The following is a 17096-nucleotide window of genomic DNA, read 5'->3' as shown; positions in this document are numbered from 1 at the left end:
ATGCGTTATTTCCCTGTCAGGACCCATGTGGCGGTGGGATGAGGAAGCGTCTTAATGGGCGGGGGCCCAGTTGCGCTCCGCTGTCACAGTAATGAAATGGCTGTTTTACAGATGTCTCATTTTATTCACAAAAATAAGCAGGAGATAAGAACCATTATCCCCGAGTTTAGTGCCGGAGACCCTCCCTGAGACGCCGGCTCCCATTAGGCGGAATGGAGCCCTTCCGATTGGAGGGCGCGGGGGGGTTCAGCGGATTGTCAGAAGCAAACAATGGAATCCAGCGGCCGTCTTGTCACGGTGGAAATGGGCAGAGGCAGCTGGAGGCTCTTCACAGACGGATCAAATGGTCCATTATTTAACTTTATCTCCTCTCGCGGCCCACGCGGTTGTTTGGCAAGGCGGGCGGGCGGGGGGGGGGGGGGGTGGGGGGCGGGTGGAGGAGCGAGGCGCTGCCTCTCGCGTGGCTGCCGCTTGTCGGCGGTTCGCTCCGTCGCTGCTGGACCTCCTCGGGGAGACCGGCGATCCATCGCTGTGACGTGGGAGGCAACGTGGGACAACGTGGGAACGCTGTACATTCATTGTCAAAATAAGATGTCGCACACCAACTTTCTTTGATATTTTACAGGAATCACAATTAGTTTTGACCATTTTGTTGCATTAAACACACTGGATGGATCCGTATGATGATACTCGCCTGCGCTGCCGGCACAAAGCAGACTGGTTGCCGACTGGTTGCCGACTGGTTACGTTCCGTACGGAAGACTGAGTCCGTCTCGTGTCCGTCGTCCTGTCGCTGGGTCGGAACATCTGCTCCGTGTGGCCGGTAACTGGAAGCTCTTCCTCTGCACGTCGGCGCCACCAGAACTATGAGGTCATCATTTAGCCGCGTGGAATGATGCGGGTCATGGGAAGGTAACCGTGGCGACGTCCCATCGAGCAGTGAACACGGACGCCAAGCGTCCCCGTCTCCCCGTCCACGCAGCGCTGAGGCGTGTGGACGCCGTGCATGACGGCAGCAGGCGCGCTTTGTGTGACACCTTTGAATGGCGTGTAGGTCGACGACTTTCATCACTGGACGCGTAGCAGAGCGTCCAAGTGTATCCAGGAGACATTGAGACGGAGAAACGATTCATGCATTTTAATTCCCGTTCCCATTTGGACGAGGTGACGACCATCGATCATCTAGCGCAGAAAACAGTGAATGTGTTTCATCGTTATGCTGCTGATCAGCAGCCAGAATTATGACGTCATAACCGTGTGAAGTCAAGACGAGGCTCAACCTGCTGCACCTTCACGGGGGGTCAGAAGCTGTGTGGTTGTCTCATAAACAGGAGATGGAGTAAAGAAATTCAACTATTCCCTCCACAGAAAGGATTTTCTGTGTGTATGTGAATATAAATTGTGTATATATATATATATATATATATATATATATATGTATATATATATATACATATATATGTATATATATATATATATATATATATGTATATATATATATATATATATGTATATATATGTATATATGTATATATGTATATATATATATATATGTATATATATGTATATATATATATATATGTATATATATGTATATATATATATATATGTATATATATGTATATATATGTATATATGTATATATATATGTATATATGTATATATATATATATATGTATATATATGTATATATATATATGTATATATATATATCCGTCTCCCCCTCCCCTTACTGGTCCGTCTCCCCCCTCCCTCCACTGGTCCGTGTCCCCCCTCCCTCCACTGGTCCGTCTCCCCCCTCCCCTTACTGGTCCGTGTCCCCCCTCCCTCCACTGGTCCGTCTCCCCCCTCCCCTTACTGGTCCGTCTCCCCCCTCCCCTTACTGGTCCGTGTCCCCCTCCTCCACTGGTGTGTCTCAGTGAATTAGGGTGATGTTTAGCAAGAATGTGTTTCCTAGTATCCACGACAACATGGACACGTTTCCTCTTTTCACCCTAATGGATCACAGCGTCCATCATGGTCATAGGACGTGTGGGCGGAGCCTCTGCGTCTCTATAGTCTTTTTGAGTGTGTGTGTGTGTGTGTGTGTGTGTGTGTGTGTGTATATATAAAGGGAAACTCGATGCGTTTTTTGCACACCTGGTTTCTGAAGTCTTCTTTCAAACAAGCGAAAAGACAACACCCAGAATCCACTGCTCTGGTTTGCGTTGTCTGTTTCCAAAGGCTGCTGCTGGTTAAAGCTTCACCTTCTGTCATTGTTTGTCCTTAAACCTGAACCCGTCCACAGCAGCAGGACCTCCTGTCTGCTGGTAGCAGGTTCACACGCTAAAACCAGGTTCCCCTTCGTGTCACGCCCACAGGTGCCCATATATGGTCTGTGGAACGCCCACAAATTAATATTCATCCATTGCAAAATCATGACAAACACTGAGGAAAACGAAGAAACTTCACTCAGTGTGAAGTTTTCTTCACTTTTCTTTTTGCAAATGTGTTGATTAGTGTTAGTTTTACGCTGCAGATCGATCGGGTGTTCGTGTTATTTATGAGGCAGTGTTCTTTCATTTACAACCGTCTGGCTTTACACACTTTCTCACACGTTTGCGTGTTTCTTGCGTTTGCCGACGGTTCTCATTTCACCCGTGAGGACGTTTGGTCCCTCGGGCGCTGGTTGCTGTGAAGCCCCGCCCCGGTCCCAGAGCCGATGGTGATTGGACGGTTCTTCCATCAGGCGCAGAGAATCAATCAGGGGTTTGTTTTGTTCTTTACAGCCGATGCCACATTGTCGTCACACTCGAGGGTTTAATCTACGTTTTAAAGAAACCAGGCGTCACGCCGCCGTACTTCCAGATAACCGTTGACAGTTCCAGGTCACCCCCCCCCGGCTCTGTTGAGTACTCCTACAATGTAGTGGCTGGCTCCGCCCCCTAACGCCGCCTCTCCTGTTCCCTCTGCAGGGGCCTACGTGTGCCGGGGCCGCTGGTTGGTGCCGCTGGGCGAGGCCCTGTGGGAGAACGCCGACCTCCAGCTGTGCATCCCCATGAAGTTAAGGAGAGCGCCTCAGCCGCCCCCCCCTCCCGGTCCCGCCCTGAGCGCCCTGCTTCTGGACATGCTCGCCTCGGACCCGGACGCCCGGCCTCCAGCCCGCCGGCTGACGGACAGAGTGAGCGCCGCTCTCACAGAGGACGCTTAGGAGACGAGCGCGGCTTTCACCGCCGACGCCACCGTACGGGAGTATCGACCTCTGACCCCCGAAGCCGCTGCTTTCCTACACCTGTGAGCAGCGGCCACTTACAGCTGTACGAGTACAGGGTTCCTCAGGTGCTTTGGACACCGCTGAGGAACCCACACACGAGGAGGACCCAGAGGCCACGTGGACCACCCACACACCAGGAGGACCCAGAGACCACGTGGGACTCGTCAGAGGAGCCGAGCTGTTGAGGGTGGTGGACATTGAGCCGTTGCTTGTGGAAAGAACGCGGTCTGGTTGCTTAGTGATCGGTACCTTAGTTCCATCACGCGTGTAGAACGAGTCTAACTGTGGACAGAATATATGAAAATGTGGCAGCGTAGTAAAAAGTCTGTTGTTGACACTGTGTCCAAGTGTTTTTGTTTGTTCCCCAGCTGATGGTTGTTGTTGTTTTCCCTCCAAATAAAGTAAGTAAATAAGGTGTAAAGCCTCATAATGGATTTAATGCAGCATACAGAACTACGTCTCTTAAGCTTTATACAAATGTAAATGTGTCGTCACTTGACTGGTTTGAGTTCTGCAAACCTTCACGTTCACTTCCTGTGTTTCCATTAAGTGAAGCAGCACGATGGTGACCAGCGAAGCCCCCCCCCCAGAGGAGCTGGTTTAACCTTTAGGGTTCGATGTGTAACAAGCGTGAGATCCTTCTCAGGTAAGAACCCCCCCAGCTGAAGAGCACAGTGTGACGTGTTGAACTAGAGTAGCGTGAAGCTTCTGCGCCGTCATTGATGACGGCGCTAACAGGAATCATCCTCTGGGGACCAGGACATCTGTGTTTTGGCAAACCAGTCAATAGATTAATGAAATAGATTAATACTGCTTCTATAATAGTGGTGACACGCTGATCAGGTTTTTACAGCCTCTGATCATCTTCCCTCGGTGCGATTTAACTTCTCTTCCTCTACAGCACAAAGCGGAGCGCAGGGGGCGGCGTCACAACGCAGAGAGGGAGGGGGAGAGAGGGGGGGAGGGAGGGAGAGCTGCTCCACGATGCGTCAGACAGTCACGACACGGGGGGGTTTCCAGTAACGCTGCGTTCACGCTTAATGTTCAGCGGACGGGAAACCGATGGCGACGATCGAAGAGGCTGCGTCAAACGAGCCGGTGAAACGCTCACGGGGGGGGGGGGTCTCCTGACCTTTGACACGGGGACATTTGAAGGACCCTCCGTGACGATGTGACCTGATCCCTCAAAAAGCAGAGCAGCCAGTAACTGAAATAGACTTTATTCCTCGGGGAAAAAAACAATAAAAACACTCAAGTGATCTGGATTCCAGCGGAAAACACAGAAACGCCATTAATAGGATTAACTGTCGCCGCAATATTCAATTTCCTGTCCTGTAAATAAGGAAAGAAGGTGCGATCGCCCAGCGGGACGTTAATTCACCGCCTGCAGCCCGACGCGCTTTTCTGCTCGCAGCACAAAACGTGATTAAGTGAAAGCGTGATGCTAAACCACGCTAAGCTGTTTCAAGTGTTCTTGTTGCCGTGGAGCCGGCTGAGCAGACGCTGCAGTGTCCTCGTCCACTAGGTGCTCTGGCGTCCTCCCAAACAACGTCTCTCCTCGTCGGACTGAAGGAGCTGCAGCAGATGATCAAACTGAAACACTGAGCGACTCCCGCTGCCCCGGCTCAGTGCGTCCCAGGTCCGTACAGGTCCTTCAGCATGTACGGCCCCTCCAACTCGTAGCCCATCTTCCTGTAGTAGTTCCTGGTTCCCACGCCTGCAGGAGACAGAAGAAGCGGTGAGGGAACATTTATTGCAGCAGATCACAGGTCCGTGTCTTCATACGTCCCTCCTCATCTTACCCGAGATGACGGCCAACCTGCTGGAGCCGTGCTCCTCCCTGGCGATCCTCTCCGCCTCCTCCATCAGCATGGTGCCGAAACCCTGAGACGGGACGGAGGAGCAAAGCAGCGCGTGAGGAGACTCCCGGCCCTCGGGTTGTTCCCGGCGGGTCGGGCTTGAAGCGTGTACCTGGTGCTGGAACTTGCTGGGGTCCCGGCTGCTGACGGGGACGACGCTGCCGTACACGTGCAGCTCGCGGACGACGGACGCGCCTCCTTTGAGCTCCGGGCGGAAGGACTGCGGGGAGCAGCGGCGCAGGCGCAGCAGGCCGATCAGGATGTCCTGCTCCGGGTCCTCGTAGGACAGGAAGGTCTCCCAGCCGCCGTTGGCCACGTAGTCCCTCCGCACCAGCTCCACCTGCACACCAACACTCGGCGGGTTAGGGGGGACGGGGGACGACGACGGGGGGACGCCACTCTCTGGGTCACCTGGTAGGGCCGGACTTTGTGGTGGATCTCCTGAATGCCCACCTCTCGCGTCCTCACGTCTCGACACTGCACACAGAGAAACGTCCTGTGCTCAATGCGCTGGGTGGTCCGGTCACTGCTCACTACATGTTAATGGCTCAGAGCCCCCCGCCCCCCCCCGTCTCACCTCGGTCCCCATGTCCTTCATCCGGGCCAGAGCCAGCTCCCTCAGGTTGCCGTGCTCCACTCCGGAGCTCACCAGCGGCATGGGGATGTCCCTGACCCGAGACACACAATGAGACCACAGACACAAACGCATCCCCGGATTTCAGAACATCGGCATTGCAGAGACCCCCCCCCCCCCCGCTCACCCCCTCGTCTCACCTCTGCACCCGGTAGACTCGGGTCCAGGGCGGCACCAGCGCCAGGACGCGGGCCACCAGGTCCACCAGCGCACTGGGCGTGTAGCTCTTGTAGCGGCCCGTCTTCCACAGCTCGTACAGGCCCGTCCCGCGGATCACCAGCGTCGGGTACAGCTTCAGGCCGTCGGGCCGGAACGCCGGGTTCTCAAAGAACTCCTGCAGGCAAACGAGTGGATCCGCGTGACTGCGTGCTCCAACGGGCGCACACGGCGTTATCGCTTGGTACCACGTCGCCCTTCAGAGGTGAACCGCTTCTTTATTTTATTCATGAGGACTGTGGAGCGGAAAAATAACACGCCGACCAAAGACGAACAGCGCTGCGTTATTCAATCGCAGCCCTGTAGTGGGTCTGGTTGGACGGCGAATCACTGATTCCCCGTCCGTCCGTCCCCCCCCCCGCTGCGCTATCGAATTGAGGAGAATTCCCCAAAATAGGCTCCTTTATCTCACAATCCCCTTTCGTCACAGCTCATAATCACAGGACCACGTTGCACACGTCCCTGCACTCAGCCCTAAGGGGGGGGGGGGGGGGGGGGGGGCTCTTCTACATCCACAAAAGGAGACGGGACAATGTTTGGATTCTGCACCTGCTCCTTTTTGTAGGACCCCCCCCGAGGACATCTGTACACGGCAGATAAGTGAGGAGCATCTCACGTTCTAATCCAATTCCATTATCAGGCAGCCATGATGGACGCGAGCGGGATGCGAAGCTCTGCAGCAGCAGTTGGATGATCAGAACAGATAATGGGCGGAAAGAGGAGCCCGTTTGGACCGATGGGATTAACGCGCCGAAGAGCTCGGTCTCGTATGATCGATTCTTCATGCTTTTAAAGAAGTAAACATCCCTTTTTAGAGCATTCACTTCCCTTTCTCACCAAATTGGACGCAGAAATTGGGCTGGATGTTGCGTTTATTTATTATATTTGCCTGTATAATCCTTTCACGGGTCGTGGGGCATCTGGAGTGAAACCAGCTCAGTCCTCTTTCATCCAACTGAACTGGATTCACCGGCCTGAATGAGAGTAGGATTTGTTCAGCTGGACCCTGTCTGCTGACCACCAGGGCCGACTCCTCTGGTTGTGGACGTCTACAAGCATTTTAGTTTGTAGGGTTGGGAGGTTCTTCAACAAACCCGTCTCGATCACTTTAAACCCGTACGGCAGGAACCTTTAAAGAGAAAGTGGATCATCTGGTTTCAGTTCCTTTACACGGTGTCGAACACATCGAGGTGCAGCGATGATATTTAATCCATTTCCTTCTTCATAAACCACTTTTAGGAATATTTTAAGTGTCTTAAGTAATTCTTCACACTCATGTTTGCCGTTCATCAGCGGTCAAACCTCCATAAACGGACTTTAAAGAAGGAAAAGGACTTAACGTGATGTTTGCACCTCCATGCGTGAAGCCTTCTGGTGTGTTTGCAGCTTCCTCCAGAATCAGAGCAGCACTCTGAACGCAGGCTGCATCTGCTCACATCGCCAGTAGTGACGATATCAAAGAGCCATAAACCTGCAGGTGGACACGCACTCTGCAGGCTCACTTGTCCTCATTAAACCTCAGCTGTTGGTGCTCAGAAGGTGTCCCGAGCACCTTCAGCGCCATCGTGAATATTATGTCCTCATCCAGCGTCTACACACACGAGTAACCTCTAACGGCGGTGCTCTGCTATCGCCCGATCTCGCCTCGATAGGCGGACAGAAGTCACGCCGGAGAAACGCTTGGGTTGATTTAGGAGTTCTGCTTCCCCACGTTATTACACACGTGGTTCGACATCGTGTTTTTGAATAATGAGAGGAACCCGAGGAGATACTGCACGCTAACCTTCCACGTCACACTCAAGAACTATTCCAGACCTCGTCCTCCTTGCAGGGAGGAAGCGCTTTAATGTTTGAAGCCACTTTAATCTTCCCCTCGCGGGGAGACACTGAGTGACAGGCTGCACCAATTAGAGGACTTGATTTGTGTTCATCAGCGTGAGAGAAAGACGCCGAGTCTTCATTTACATCCTACAGTCACATCGCCGCCGCGCTCCCAATCAGCGGCGTGAAGTGGGCCTGCTGGGGCGCCGCCGCCGCCGCTCTCGTCTATTGTGGAGACGCTACGCGTCGGAGACAACCGGTCCGCCGCTGTGAAATCAGAAGTGCTGACGCACGCCGGTGCCCCGCCGAGGAAGGAGACGCGGTGGCTAAGTGACCCGACCACATCCTAAACATCAGAGTAAGAAGAAGAGACTCACAATGAACTGCTCCACGTCCCTCTCCGTGCCCACGTTGGGCAGGTCCGGCATCATGTGCGCCACCACCTTGAAGCCGGCGTCCTTGGACAGGTGGAAGGACTCGCACACGGCTCGCACCGTGTGGCCCCTGCAAGACAAGCGCGTTGGGTCACGGAGCCACAGGGCGACAGAGAGAAGCCACGCCGTCCCCGCCGGGGGGGGGGACGCACTGACCTGTTGGTGTCCCGCGCCACGTCCTCGTACACGCTCTGGACGCCGATCTCCAGGCGGGTGCAGCCGTAGCCCAGCATGTCGCTGAGGTGCCTCTTCAGGCAGTAGTCGGGCCGCGTCTCGATGGTGATGCCCACGCACTTGGTGCTGCTGCGCTCCGAGTACCTGCAGGGGGACGACGCGCCGGCATTATCACGCCTTCCACGCTGCTACTTGACGAGTCGCGCCGAGGATGTTGGACGCTGTTTTCTTGTGGCGGCGTCATTAAGCAACGTCGCGTTACCAGCTGCAGTTTGCACGGCTCATTGTGGAGACATTATGGAGACATTATGGACACAGTGAGACGCTCCGGAGGGGCAGAGGACGGATGTGGTGTCTTCCATGCAAACGTGAAACGAGGCATTAATGAGTGTTTACTCTCATCAAGTTAAATACAATCAGAGTGTCGATGTCGCTGTGAACCGACTGGTCACGTCTAAAGATCAGAGGACTAAAGAAAAACGCAACGCGAGAAAACAGACGCTTCAGATAACAACTTAAATGAAGTGAATCACCGTGATGAAGGAGTTTAAGCATCGATCTGTTGGTCACAGCCCGTCGCTGCCTCCGCTAGAATCATCATGCGTCAGGGTCACGTGGTCACAGGGTCACTGGGTCACATGGTCCGTCTCCCTTTAATCCTACAATAATCCTCCGTTCTGCTGTAAATTGGATGGAGAAGCGATACCAGCAGCACGTTTCCACCTTGTTCCCCAGAGGAAGAACGAAGGCCTCAGTTTGTGGCGGCGTGACCTCGAGCCCTGATTCAACACGATCAGAGGCTGAGTTCTCCATCACGTTCATCTTCTTTCCAAGGGAACTTTAAGACTAAAATGAAACCCGTGTAGACGCTCTGGATGAGAACAGTAGCATCTGTATACTTCTGACGCTCTTTTCTTTTACCTCACTTCTATAATGCAAATAATGAGCGTACTGTTTGATGGCAGCCAGATGTGGACATTGACCTTTGAACATCATTATCTTCATCACGACTCTGCTGCTTCTGATCTGAGTCACTGATCAACCCCCCCAAAACACACACAGGAGCATCTCGTCCCAGCACGCTGCCCCTCAGCTGATCCAATGACCATCAGCGCCCCACGCCGCCGCATATTCCTCCTGATTCCGTGTCTGCGGGCAACAAATGTCCGTCTTTCAGTCTGCTGGCTGATTCACTGCAATCAGAGTCTGCGTGGAGCTTCATCACATTGTGTTGGATGAATCAATAAAAAGTCTGTTGTGTTGTGGTTCCCCGCTGTTGGGATCTGATCGGGGACGAAAAATGCTCAGACACGCACGCACACACACGCACACAGACACGCACACACACGCCAACCAGACCAGTTCCCACCTTCACAAACTGAGCAGCAGCCACTGCAATTACCTCAATCACAACATCTTGACAACGAGTGCTGATCACTCACACACACACACACACACACACACACACACACACACACACACACACACACACACACACACACACACACACACACACACACACACACACACACACACACACACACACACACACACACACACACACACAGACCCCTTATCGGACCAGAGGGGATCAAATAGCAGACAAACAAACAGAAAAAGCCATTATTTGGTCAAATGATCTGTGCAACGACAAATCGTTTTTTCTACTTCGTCAGGTCCGTAGAAGCTGCTGCTTCTCTTCTCACGCGCAGCAGGTTCACGTCTCAGCTTCTACACAGCGGCTGCTGTTTGGTCTCAAGGGAGATGTTTCCTCACACAGAACGATGTAGTGCTAATTTATATTTTTATGTTTAATGAACTAAACGACGACAAAGTGGAATCAAGGATCAGATATTTTCTATAATTGGGGATATTTGCTGGTTCCGTCTCATTTTCATACTAAATGACAAACTTTTTATATCTGATTTAAGTGTATTTCAGTACGACCGGATGACGTCACCTGCAGCAGTAGAGGAAAGCTAACGGATGACTGTGGGGAAAGTGCACACGTGGACCAGCAGCGCCCTCAGGTGGAGACTCTGATACGCTTCTTCCCAGTGGAGATTACAAAATAACAACAAAACAACCAAATCATAATAAGTAGCTGCGTCTTGTGCATAGATAAGGGGGGGGGGGGTACCTGACGGCCTCGGCCACATTGTTGGAGGTGTGTCCTGACAGGGCATCGTGCAGGTTCCTGATGAAGTAATCTCTGTACTCCTCAGCCAGAGCCATGAAGGTCCCGCCCATCACGATGAACTCCACCTTGTCCACGCTGTGACCCAGCTGCTTCAGCTGCACACACACACACACACACACACACGTGATCACCTGAAACGGTCAACTGGATGCTCGTGACTTGTAAACGTCACAGAAGCTGTGATGCATGGAGGACCTGCTCCACGCGGTGTCTGGTCTGCAGGTGGGGGTCGTAGCGCGCTCGGATCGCTCTCATGGACGTGGGCTGTCAGCGACGGAAAAGGACATCGTCGAGTCAAATTTCAATCCAAAACAAAGACTCTGATCTGAGCGAGGAGGACAAACGGACAGCGCGCGGTACAGACCTCGTAGCCGGTGTACGACTGCGTGGAGTACTCAAAGTCAGAGTCCGGCCCGCCGGGACAGTAGCTGCCACAGGAGAGAGCGAAGGATGCTTTCAAAAAGGGACAGTTCACCCCAAAATGACAAACAACGCTATTTATCAGTGCAGGTTGATTAGATGGTTTCTGAAGGTCGCTGACTTGTCCAATCACTCATAGCCATAAAGATCTGCGGCTTGTCTTCAGTAAACGGGCCATAAATATGGATTTAGTGTTGAAACGTCCCCATGGACCAATAAATGCATTAATTTGAAAAATAAACTAGACTAATTGCAGCTGGTTTGGGGATCTGACCTCGTTGAAATGAACGGACTGACGTCTCCAGTGAGGCTTTGACAGAAAACAAACCAAGTAGACGGTGACAGTGTTCTTCAGGAGCACGCGGCGCTACTCACACACAGATGTTGCCCGTGAAGCTGATGTGCGGACATCGATGCGGTTTGCACATCACGGCCACCACCGCGATCTGGACAGGAAGCAGACATGTTTACGTCGAATGATTCTGTCGCCTCGGCCACCGGCCGCTGAGACGTGCTGTGCGAACCCTGGTTCCTTCACATGGACCCGGTAAGAGAGCCTCCGCGTTAGAGCAGAGCGGACGTATTACTCATCAGCGGGCGACTCACCCCGCTGGCGGTGCGGATGGGCTTGGCCTTGAGTTTGGGCACCAGGGCGCGGCGGTAGTGCTGGGGAACGGCGGCGATGATGTCCACCAGGCGGGGCTGGGCTTCCAGGCCGTACTTGGCTGAGGTCTTGGTCTTCACCCTTTTTGAAGGCAGCAGGAGAGCATTGATTGTTTGTTACTTGTTCGTTAGTGCACTTTATGCTTAATATTTTTATTTTTTAATGTTTTAATATTTAAAGTTTTTGACTTTATTCCCTTGTTTTATACTAACCCATAGCCTTATTCTACTATTCCATTGCATTAGCGTTTCATTCTACTTTATTTTATTACTTGTGCACTGCTGTCTTGTCCGTCTACACTAACCGGCAAGACAAATTCCTTGTTTGGCATATTTTGGTAATAAATGTTTCCTGATCCTGATTAGTGATTCCTAGGCCTCACCTCAGGACGTGGACTACAGACACTCCAGGGCAGAAGACACGACCCCCCCAATCAATGATTGAACAGCAGCTCTCTGCAGGAGCGTGAGGACCGACCCTTTACTAACCGCCCGGTCTGTTAGAGACGCGCGGTGTGCTTCATTAAACCGTCGCTTTGTCGTTCTCTGGTCTTCTGAGGACGTGGGTGACTCGGTGGGTGTGTAAGAGCAGCACTTGCTTGTTGAGGTTGATGTCTTTTCCCTCCTCGTGGGCTTCAACCAGCTGCTGGATCACGTCAGCGATGGTCATCATCATCAGCTCGGCGCGGCTGACGTCACCTGCGGGGGACATTTGTTAAAGCGCGAGCGCGTTGGAGTCACGTCGCTAGCCTGCGCTAGCAGCGAGCTAAAGCTAGCAGAGCCGCTCGGGAAGTGACTTCCGGCGGGTTGAGCGCACTCACTCTTCTTCTTTGGTTTCCCCATCGCTTCCTTCAGGGACTCGGTCGAGCGTCCAACGCAGAGGTGCCGGTCTGCGGGGTTCCAGCCGGTTGTTTCCCCGCTGGCGACTGTCAGAAAGAGTAAACAACTCCACGTTGCGTCGAAATACGGCTCGAGTCGTAAGAAAGTGGAAACTGTCGTAAAACGCCGAAAAGTGGACTTCAGCCCGCTGAGCTGGTTTCCTCTGGCGGCGGTAAGCCGCGGCGCGTCCGCTCGCTCAGTGCGTGTCTGCGCGCGTTTAGGACACGCGCGACCGGAGGGGAAGCACGGACCTGCAGTGCGCGTGCGTCCGCACCGCGGCGCTGAAGTCCCCCTCGAGCCGAGCCGAGCCGCGCTAAATCCGCTCACAGGCGACACGTCCCGAGCCGTGTCCGCTGGAAGCCCCGGGACGAGCAACAGGTGGAGGAGCGCGGGACGGGCCCGCGTGACCCCCTCCGGCGCCCGCTGTCCTACGCGGTGAGTTCGGCGCGGGACGCGTCCGCGTGTCCGCCAGCCGCGCGGGGCTTATCCCGCCTGCTTTATAGACGTGTTTATGTCGCGCGACGCCGCCGCGCTTCTTTGGTTTAAACCGACTCGTCCCGCGGAGGTTAACGCGCACCGCTTGTGTTCAGGTGGCGCCATGGAGGACAAGATGAACGAGGCCAACGTGAAGGTCGCTGTGCGAGTGCGACCGATGAACCGGAGAGGTGAGTGCAATGTCGGACAAGCCGGGGGACCCTTGTCTCTCTCTTATTAGTCTCTTTATTATGAGTCTCTCTCTTATTAGCCTCTCGCTCTTATTCGTCCCTTTTTATTATTAGTCTCTTTATTACGAGTCTGTCTTGTTGGTCTCTGTCTTGTTGGTCTCTGTCTCGTTGGTCTCTGTCTCGTTGGTCTTGTTGGTCTCTGTCTCGTTGGTCTTGTTGGTCTCTGTCTCGTTGGTCTTGTTGGTCTCTGTCTCGTTGGTCTCTTGGTCTCTGTCTCGTTGGTCTCTGTCTCGTTGGTCTCTTGGTCTCTGTCTCGTTGGTCTCTTGGTCTCTGTCTCGTTGGTCTCTGTCTCGTTGGTCTTGTTGGTCTCTGTCTCGTTGGTCTCTGTCTCGTTGGTCTCTGTCTCGTTGGTCTCTTGGTCTCTGTCTCGTTGGTCTCTTGGTCTCTGTCTCGTTGGTCTCTTGGTCTCTGTCTCTTGGTCTCGTTGGTCTCTGTCTCGTTGGTCTCTTGGTCTCGTTGGTCTCTGTCTCGTTGGTCTCTGTCTCGTTGGTTTCTTGGTCTCTGTCTCTTGGTCTCTGTCTCGTTGGTCTGGTCTGTAGTAGACCGGTGCCGCTTGGCTCTACAAGGAGGATCCACTGTATGTAGACGTGTTCTCTTCATGCTACATTCATGCTAATGTGACCACACGCGGGCCTTTAGGTGAAGGAGCAGAACGTCTTACAACACGCGTGTGCCCAAATGCTGCTCTGACAGGAAGCTCGGGCCTCGCCTCTCTGCGCCCTGTGTGGAGGGAAGGAATGAGGAAGAGTTACGCCGGCCCTGCTGGTCCCAGCTGTCTGCTCCCGGAGGCGGAAGTGGTTGTAGTGTTTGCACAACAAGTCCCGGGATGAATCACCATCAATAAAACACCGTTTACTCACCAGGACCTGTTCTCCCGTGACCCACCACGCAGTCCAGCACGCGCCTTTAGACCGCCGCAAACGGGACTTTGCACACTGTACATGTTTGTTTTGCTGTTGTCCAATTTACTTACTTTCTCCTTCTGTTTCATCCAGAAAAAGACCTACAGACCAAATGTGTGGTGGAGATGGAGGGGAACCAGACCGTCCTGCATCCGGCCACCACCAACGTCAGCAAAGGAGACGCCCGGTAAGCCGCAGAGTCTCATCGGTGGAACCGGTCCAGTACTGAGAGCTTCATGTCATGCTCCCTTTCTGGGTCCGTGGCCGTTTGGCTTTGTCGCTTAACTCGCGCCACGTTTTCATTGTTGCAAAAGCATCCTGGGCGGCCAGAGTCACAACTAGCGTGATGTCATACGTCTGATGACTTCAGGCTGGACCTCCCGGTCTTCACCCGGGACTCGTTGGTCCTGACCGAATAGCTCATTCAGTGCACTCGCACACTGTGTTTTCCACTCGTTCAGTGCTTCAGGAGACTGGAGCCAACTTGTCGAGTTAGCGCCCTGTTCCTTCGAAGAAGCTCCGCTCCAGGCCTCGCCCCACCCACCCTCCCCCTATTGCTCCTTCCACTCTCCCTCCCCCCCTCCGTGTCCTTCTTGGCTGTTCACAAAGGGCGGGTCTGTCCCAGCTCAGTCCTGCTCAGGTAGCGAGGCCAGAGGAAGCCACGGAGGACGAACGAGAACAAAGTCGAACGTTCTGCTCCAGAAGGCAGTGACCCAGAGCAGCGCAGGTGGATGCTTCCTCCTTCTCCGGTTACCTCGTCCACTTCTGGCCCCTCCAGTAACTGAGAGTATTAAGACAAAGACAGTGTCCAGTATTCCACATTTGGGTGTGTTTTGACCTGACATACTTCTGCTTCCCCTTGGGGGCTCAATCTAAACGGGTTTTACAGGTTCTGCGTGGCGAGTAAGGAGGCAGATAGAGTATCGCTTTGTGCATTAAGGCATTCCCGATTACTCAACCTCTAGATTGGGTTCTATTATGAGCGCAGCCTGTTTTACAGAAAAGCTCTGTTTTTTGTGGAGGGGGAGTCGGCGAGGTTTGTGCTTAGTCAGCTCCCTGCCCGGCCGGTTTAACTGATCTGAGCCTCAGGGGGTGTTAATGTGTAACGGCACCCCGGGTGGCTGCAACCAGGCAGGAACACAGCGGAGGCTTGTCGGACCCTGGGAAGATGGTAGCGTGATAAAGCCTTGTGTCTGAACGTGCCATTAGTCAGCACATGTTCGCACACCTTGGCTTGTAATATGAATGAGCCCCTGCGATGTGTCCAAAGGGAAACACAAGCTGAGCTTTTCTTATCTGAGCGTTGCTTCGATAAGGGCCCACGCTTCAGTTTATGGCGTAACAAATGTTTCTTGTTTTATATCCTCGGGAATGTCGATGTGTTGCACATTATCAAACCCCAAAAGGCCGGTATGTTGCTGGTCCTGGACCTGCTGACCCCCCCGTGCTCCTCCCTCTCCTCTGCTGGCCGCTGGCAGGCTGTGCCAGTTATCTCAGGAATGTCCTTCACCAGCCCAGGAGAGGACTTCGTGCTGCTCCTTCATGGAGGGGCCAAGTCCCACGTAGGGAGGCCTGGCTTCATTACAGCCCGCTGCGCAACTTCATTTGCAGGCTTTTCTTGTCTAAAGCCCAGATTGATCTCTCTGCCCCAGTGAAAACTGTTTTTGTATGGTTCCCCGTCTGAAGGGGGGCGTCCCTGGAGACTGGGTTCCTCAACCTAAGTGTGGTAGATTATTATGAAAACAAAGATTACGATCTGTGTTTATCCCATTTAGACATTTTTGCTGGCCAACTTGAATAGATTGTTGGGTGGTTGGACGTCCTGGACTAACTGCCGCAGTCTGAACTAGCATCACCCTGGAGGCTGGGCCTCCTGCAGGGAACCTTTCACAGTTTGTTTTGCAGAACATTATTACAGGTTTACAAAGCTAGTAGCTAACTTTGCTTCTTGTAGCTAAAAGCTGCCTCGTTCAGCTTGAAACAGCTGTGAGTGAACTAACTCAGTAAATTGGGCTTGAAAAACTAAAACGTGAGTTATGTAGAGCAGAGTCTCTATTAGTGCTGCAACTAACGATTATCTTGATAATCGATTAATCGGTCGATTCTTTTTTTCCTTCGATTAATCGGATTAAAAAAAACGCATAAGAGCTTTAATTTTCACCCTTTATTCTAAAACCGAACACTTTTTTAGTTTTATTTACATTACATTACAGGTCATTGAGCAGACGCTTTTATCCAAAGCGACTTACATTGAGTGACGTAATAATCGCGTGACACAACAAATCGATTTTTATCGATTCGGTTGTTGCAGCCCAAGTCTCTATCAGTGTCCTCTCGTAAACTTTGACGTGGACGTAGTCACGGTTGCCTCAGGGATTGTAGTTTAGAAGCTTTGCACCCTTTGCTTTTTGCAACCAGCAAACAGAAGGTAGCAAATATAGACTCTATAGGACCAGAGGAGTCGCCCCCTGCTGGTCACTAAAGGGAATTGGTCATTTCCCCATAGACTCCTATAGGACCAGAGGAGTCGCCCTTACAGTCGAGAATCCAAGTTTAAGTTACACATTATTTTCAGTCTTCATAACCAAAAGTAACCTCCTGGCTCATCAGCTGAAGGGACCCTTTCTGCATACAAGGAGTCATGTGACCTGTTGTGTGCCATTGAACAACCGTTCCACGAGTAGAAGTGAGGATGCTGAGACCTCGGAGCTGCACTGGAACATGCTCGATAATTGAATTTGACGTGTGCTTGCTGGAATTCGTTCTGGCTGACTGCCGCAGTGGGAAGCTGTTGTTTTCCTGCGGTGGGACGAGCCCAACAAGCAGCGTGTTGTTGGTGCTCGGTGAGTCGTCTCAGGGACACCAGAAGGCTCCGAGGTCCGAGGCGCCCCGTCACATTGCACTCGAGTCACAAT

The 17096-nt window shown here is 52.7% G+C and overlaps 2 protein-coding genes across 17 annotated transcripts in view; one reads left to right on the top strand and one right to left on the bottom strand.

Annotated features, from left to right (window-relative positions):
- The window catches only part of LOC120808530 (kinesin-like protein KIF13B), a 35332-nt gene that overhangs the window by 2440 nt on the left and 15796 nt on the right, over positions 1-17096 (top strand). For 11 of the 12 annotated variants that reach the window (XM_040161505.2, XM_078093909.1, XM_040161503.2 and 8 more), the window contains exons 4-5: positions 13144-13218; positions 14275-14368. In XM_040161505.2, coding sequence (XP_040017439.2) covers positions 13144-13218; positions 14275-14368 — 169 coding nt within the window. Of the gene's footprint in view, positions 1-12921; positions 12989-13143; positions 13219-14274; positions 14369-17096 lie in introns of those variants that run through there. The other variant, XM_040161506.2, reaches the window with a different exon arrangement.
- elp3 (elongator acetyltransferase complex subunit 3) lies at positions 4458-12762 on the bottom strand. 5 transcript variants are annotated; one of them, XM_040161508.2, is made up of 15 exons: positions 12496-12762; positions 12058-12373; positions 11618-11756; positions 11387-11457; positions 10956-11019; positions 10787-10855; positions 10532-10686; positions 8374-8535; positions 8161-8287; positions 5887-6080; positions 5690-5780; positions 5524-5589; positions 5225-5452; positions 5056-5137; positions 4458-4970 (listed from the first exon to the last, which is right to left on the bottom strand). In XM_040161508.2, the coding sequence occupies exons 4-15, from the start codon at positions 11437-11439 to the stop codon at positions 4879-4881; spliced, it is 1383 nt and encodes a 460-aa protein (XP_040017442.1). In that variant the 5' UTR covers positions 11440-11457; positions 11618-11756; positions 12058-12373; positions 12496-12762; the 3' UTR covers positions 4458-4878. The 5 variants fall into 5 exon arrangements, with proteins under 5 accessions (XP_040017442.1, XP_040017443.1, XP_040017441.1 ...); XM_040161509.2 differs by having other exon boundaries at positions 12164-12373; XM_040161507.2 differs by having other exon boundaries at positions 12274-12373; positions 12496-12756.

The sequence above is a fragment of the Gasterosteus aculeatus genome, chromosome 18 (genome assembly GCF_964276395.1).
Source record: "Gasterosteus aculeatus chromosome 18, fGasAcu3.hap1.1, whole genome shotgun sequence".
In the NCBI taxonomy this organism is placed as follows: domain Eukaryota; kingdom Metazoa; phylum Chordata; class Actinopteri; order Perciformes; family Gasterosteidae; genus Gasterosteus; species Gasterosteus aculeatus.
This window is presented reverse-complemented; position numbering and strand designations above follow the sequence as displayed.

What these genes read in the sequence shown, in the direction of transcription:
- elp3 (XM_040161507.2), bottom strand. Translation starts at nt 12,517, where the DNA reads ATGGGGAAACCAAAGAAGAAGA. An exon ending in CCAGACACCGCGTGGAGCAG is followed by an intron (nt 10,687 to 10,786) that starts GTCCTCCATGCA and finishes GTGTGTGTGCAG; the next exon opens with CTGAAGCAGCTGGGTCACAG. An exon ending in AATGTGGCCGAGGCCGTCAG is followed by an intron (nt 8,536 to 10,531) that starts GTACCCCCCCCC and finishes GTCCCCCTGCAG; the next exon opens with GTACTCGGAGCGCAGCAGCA.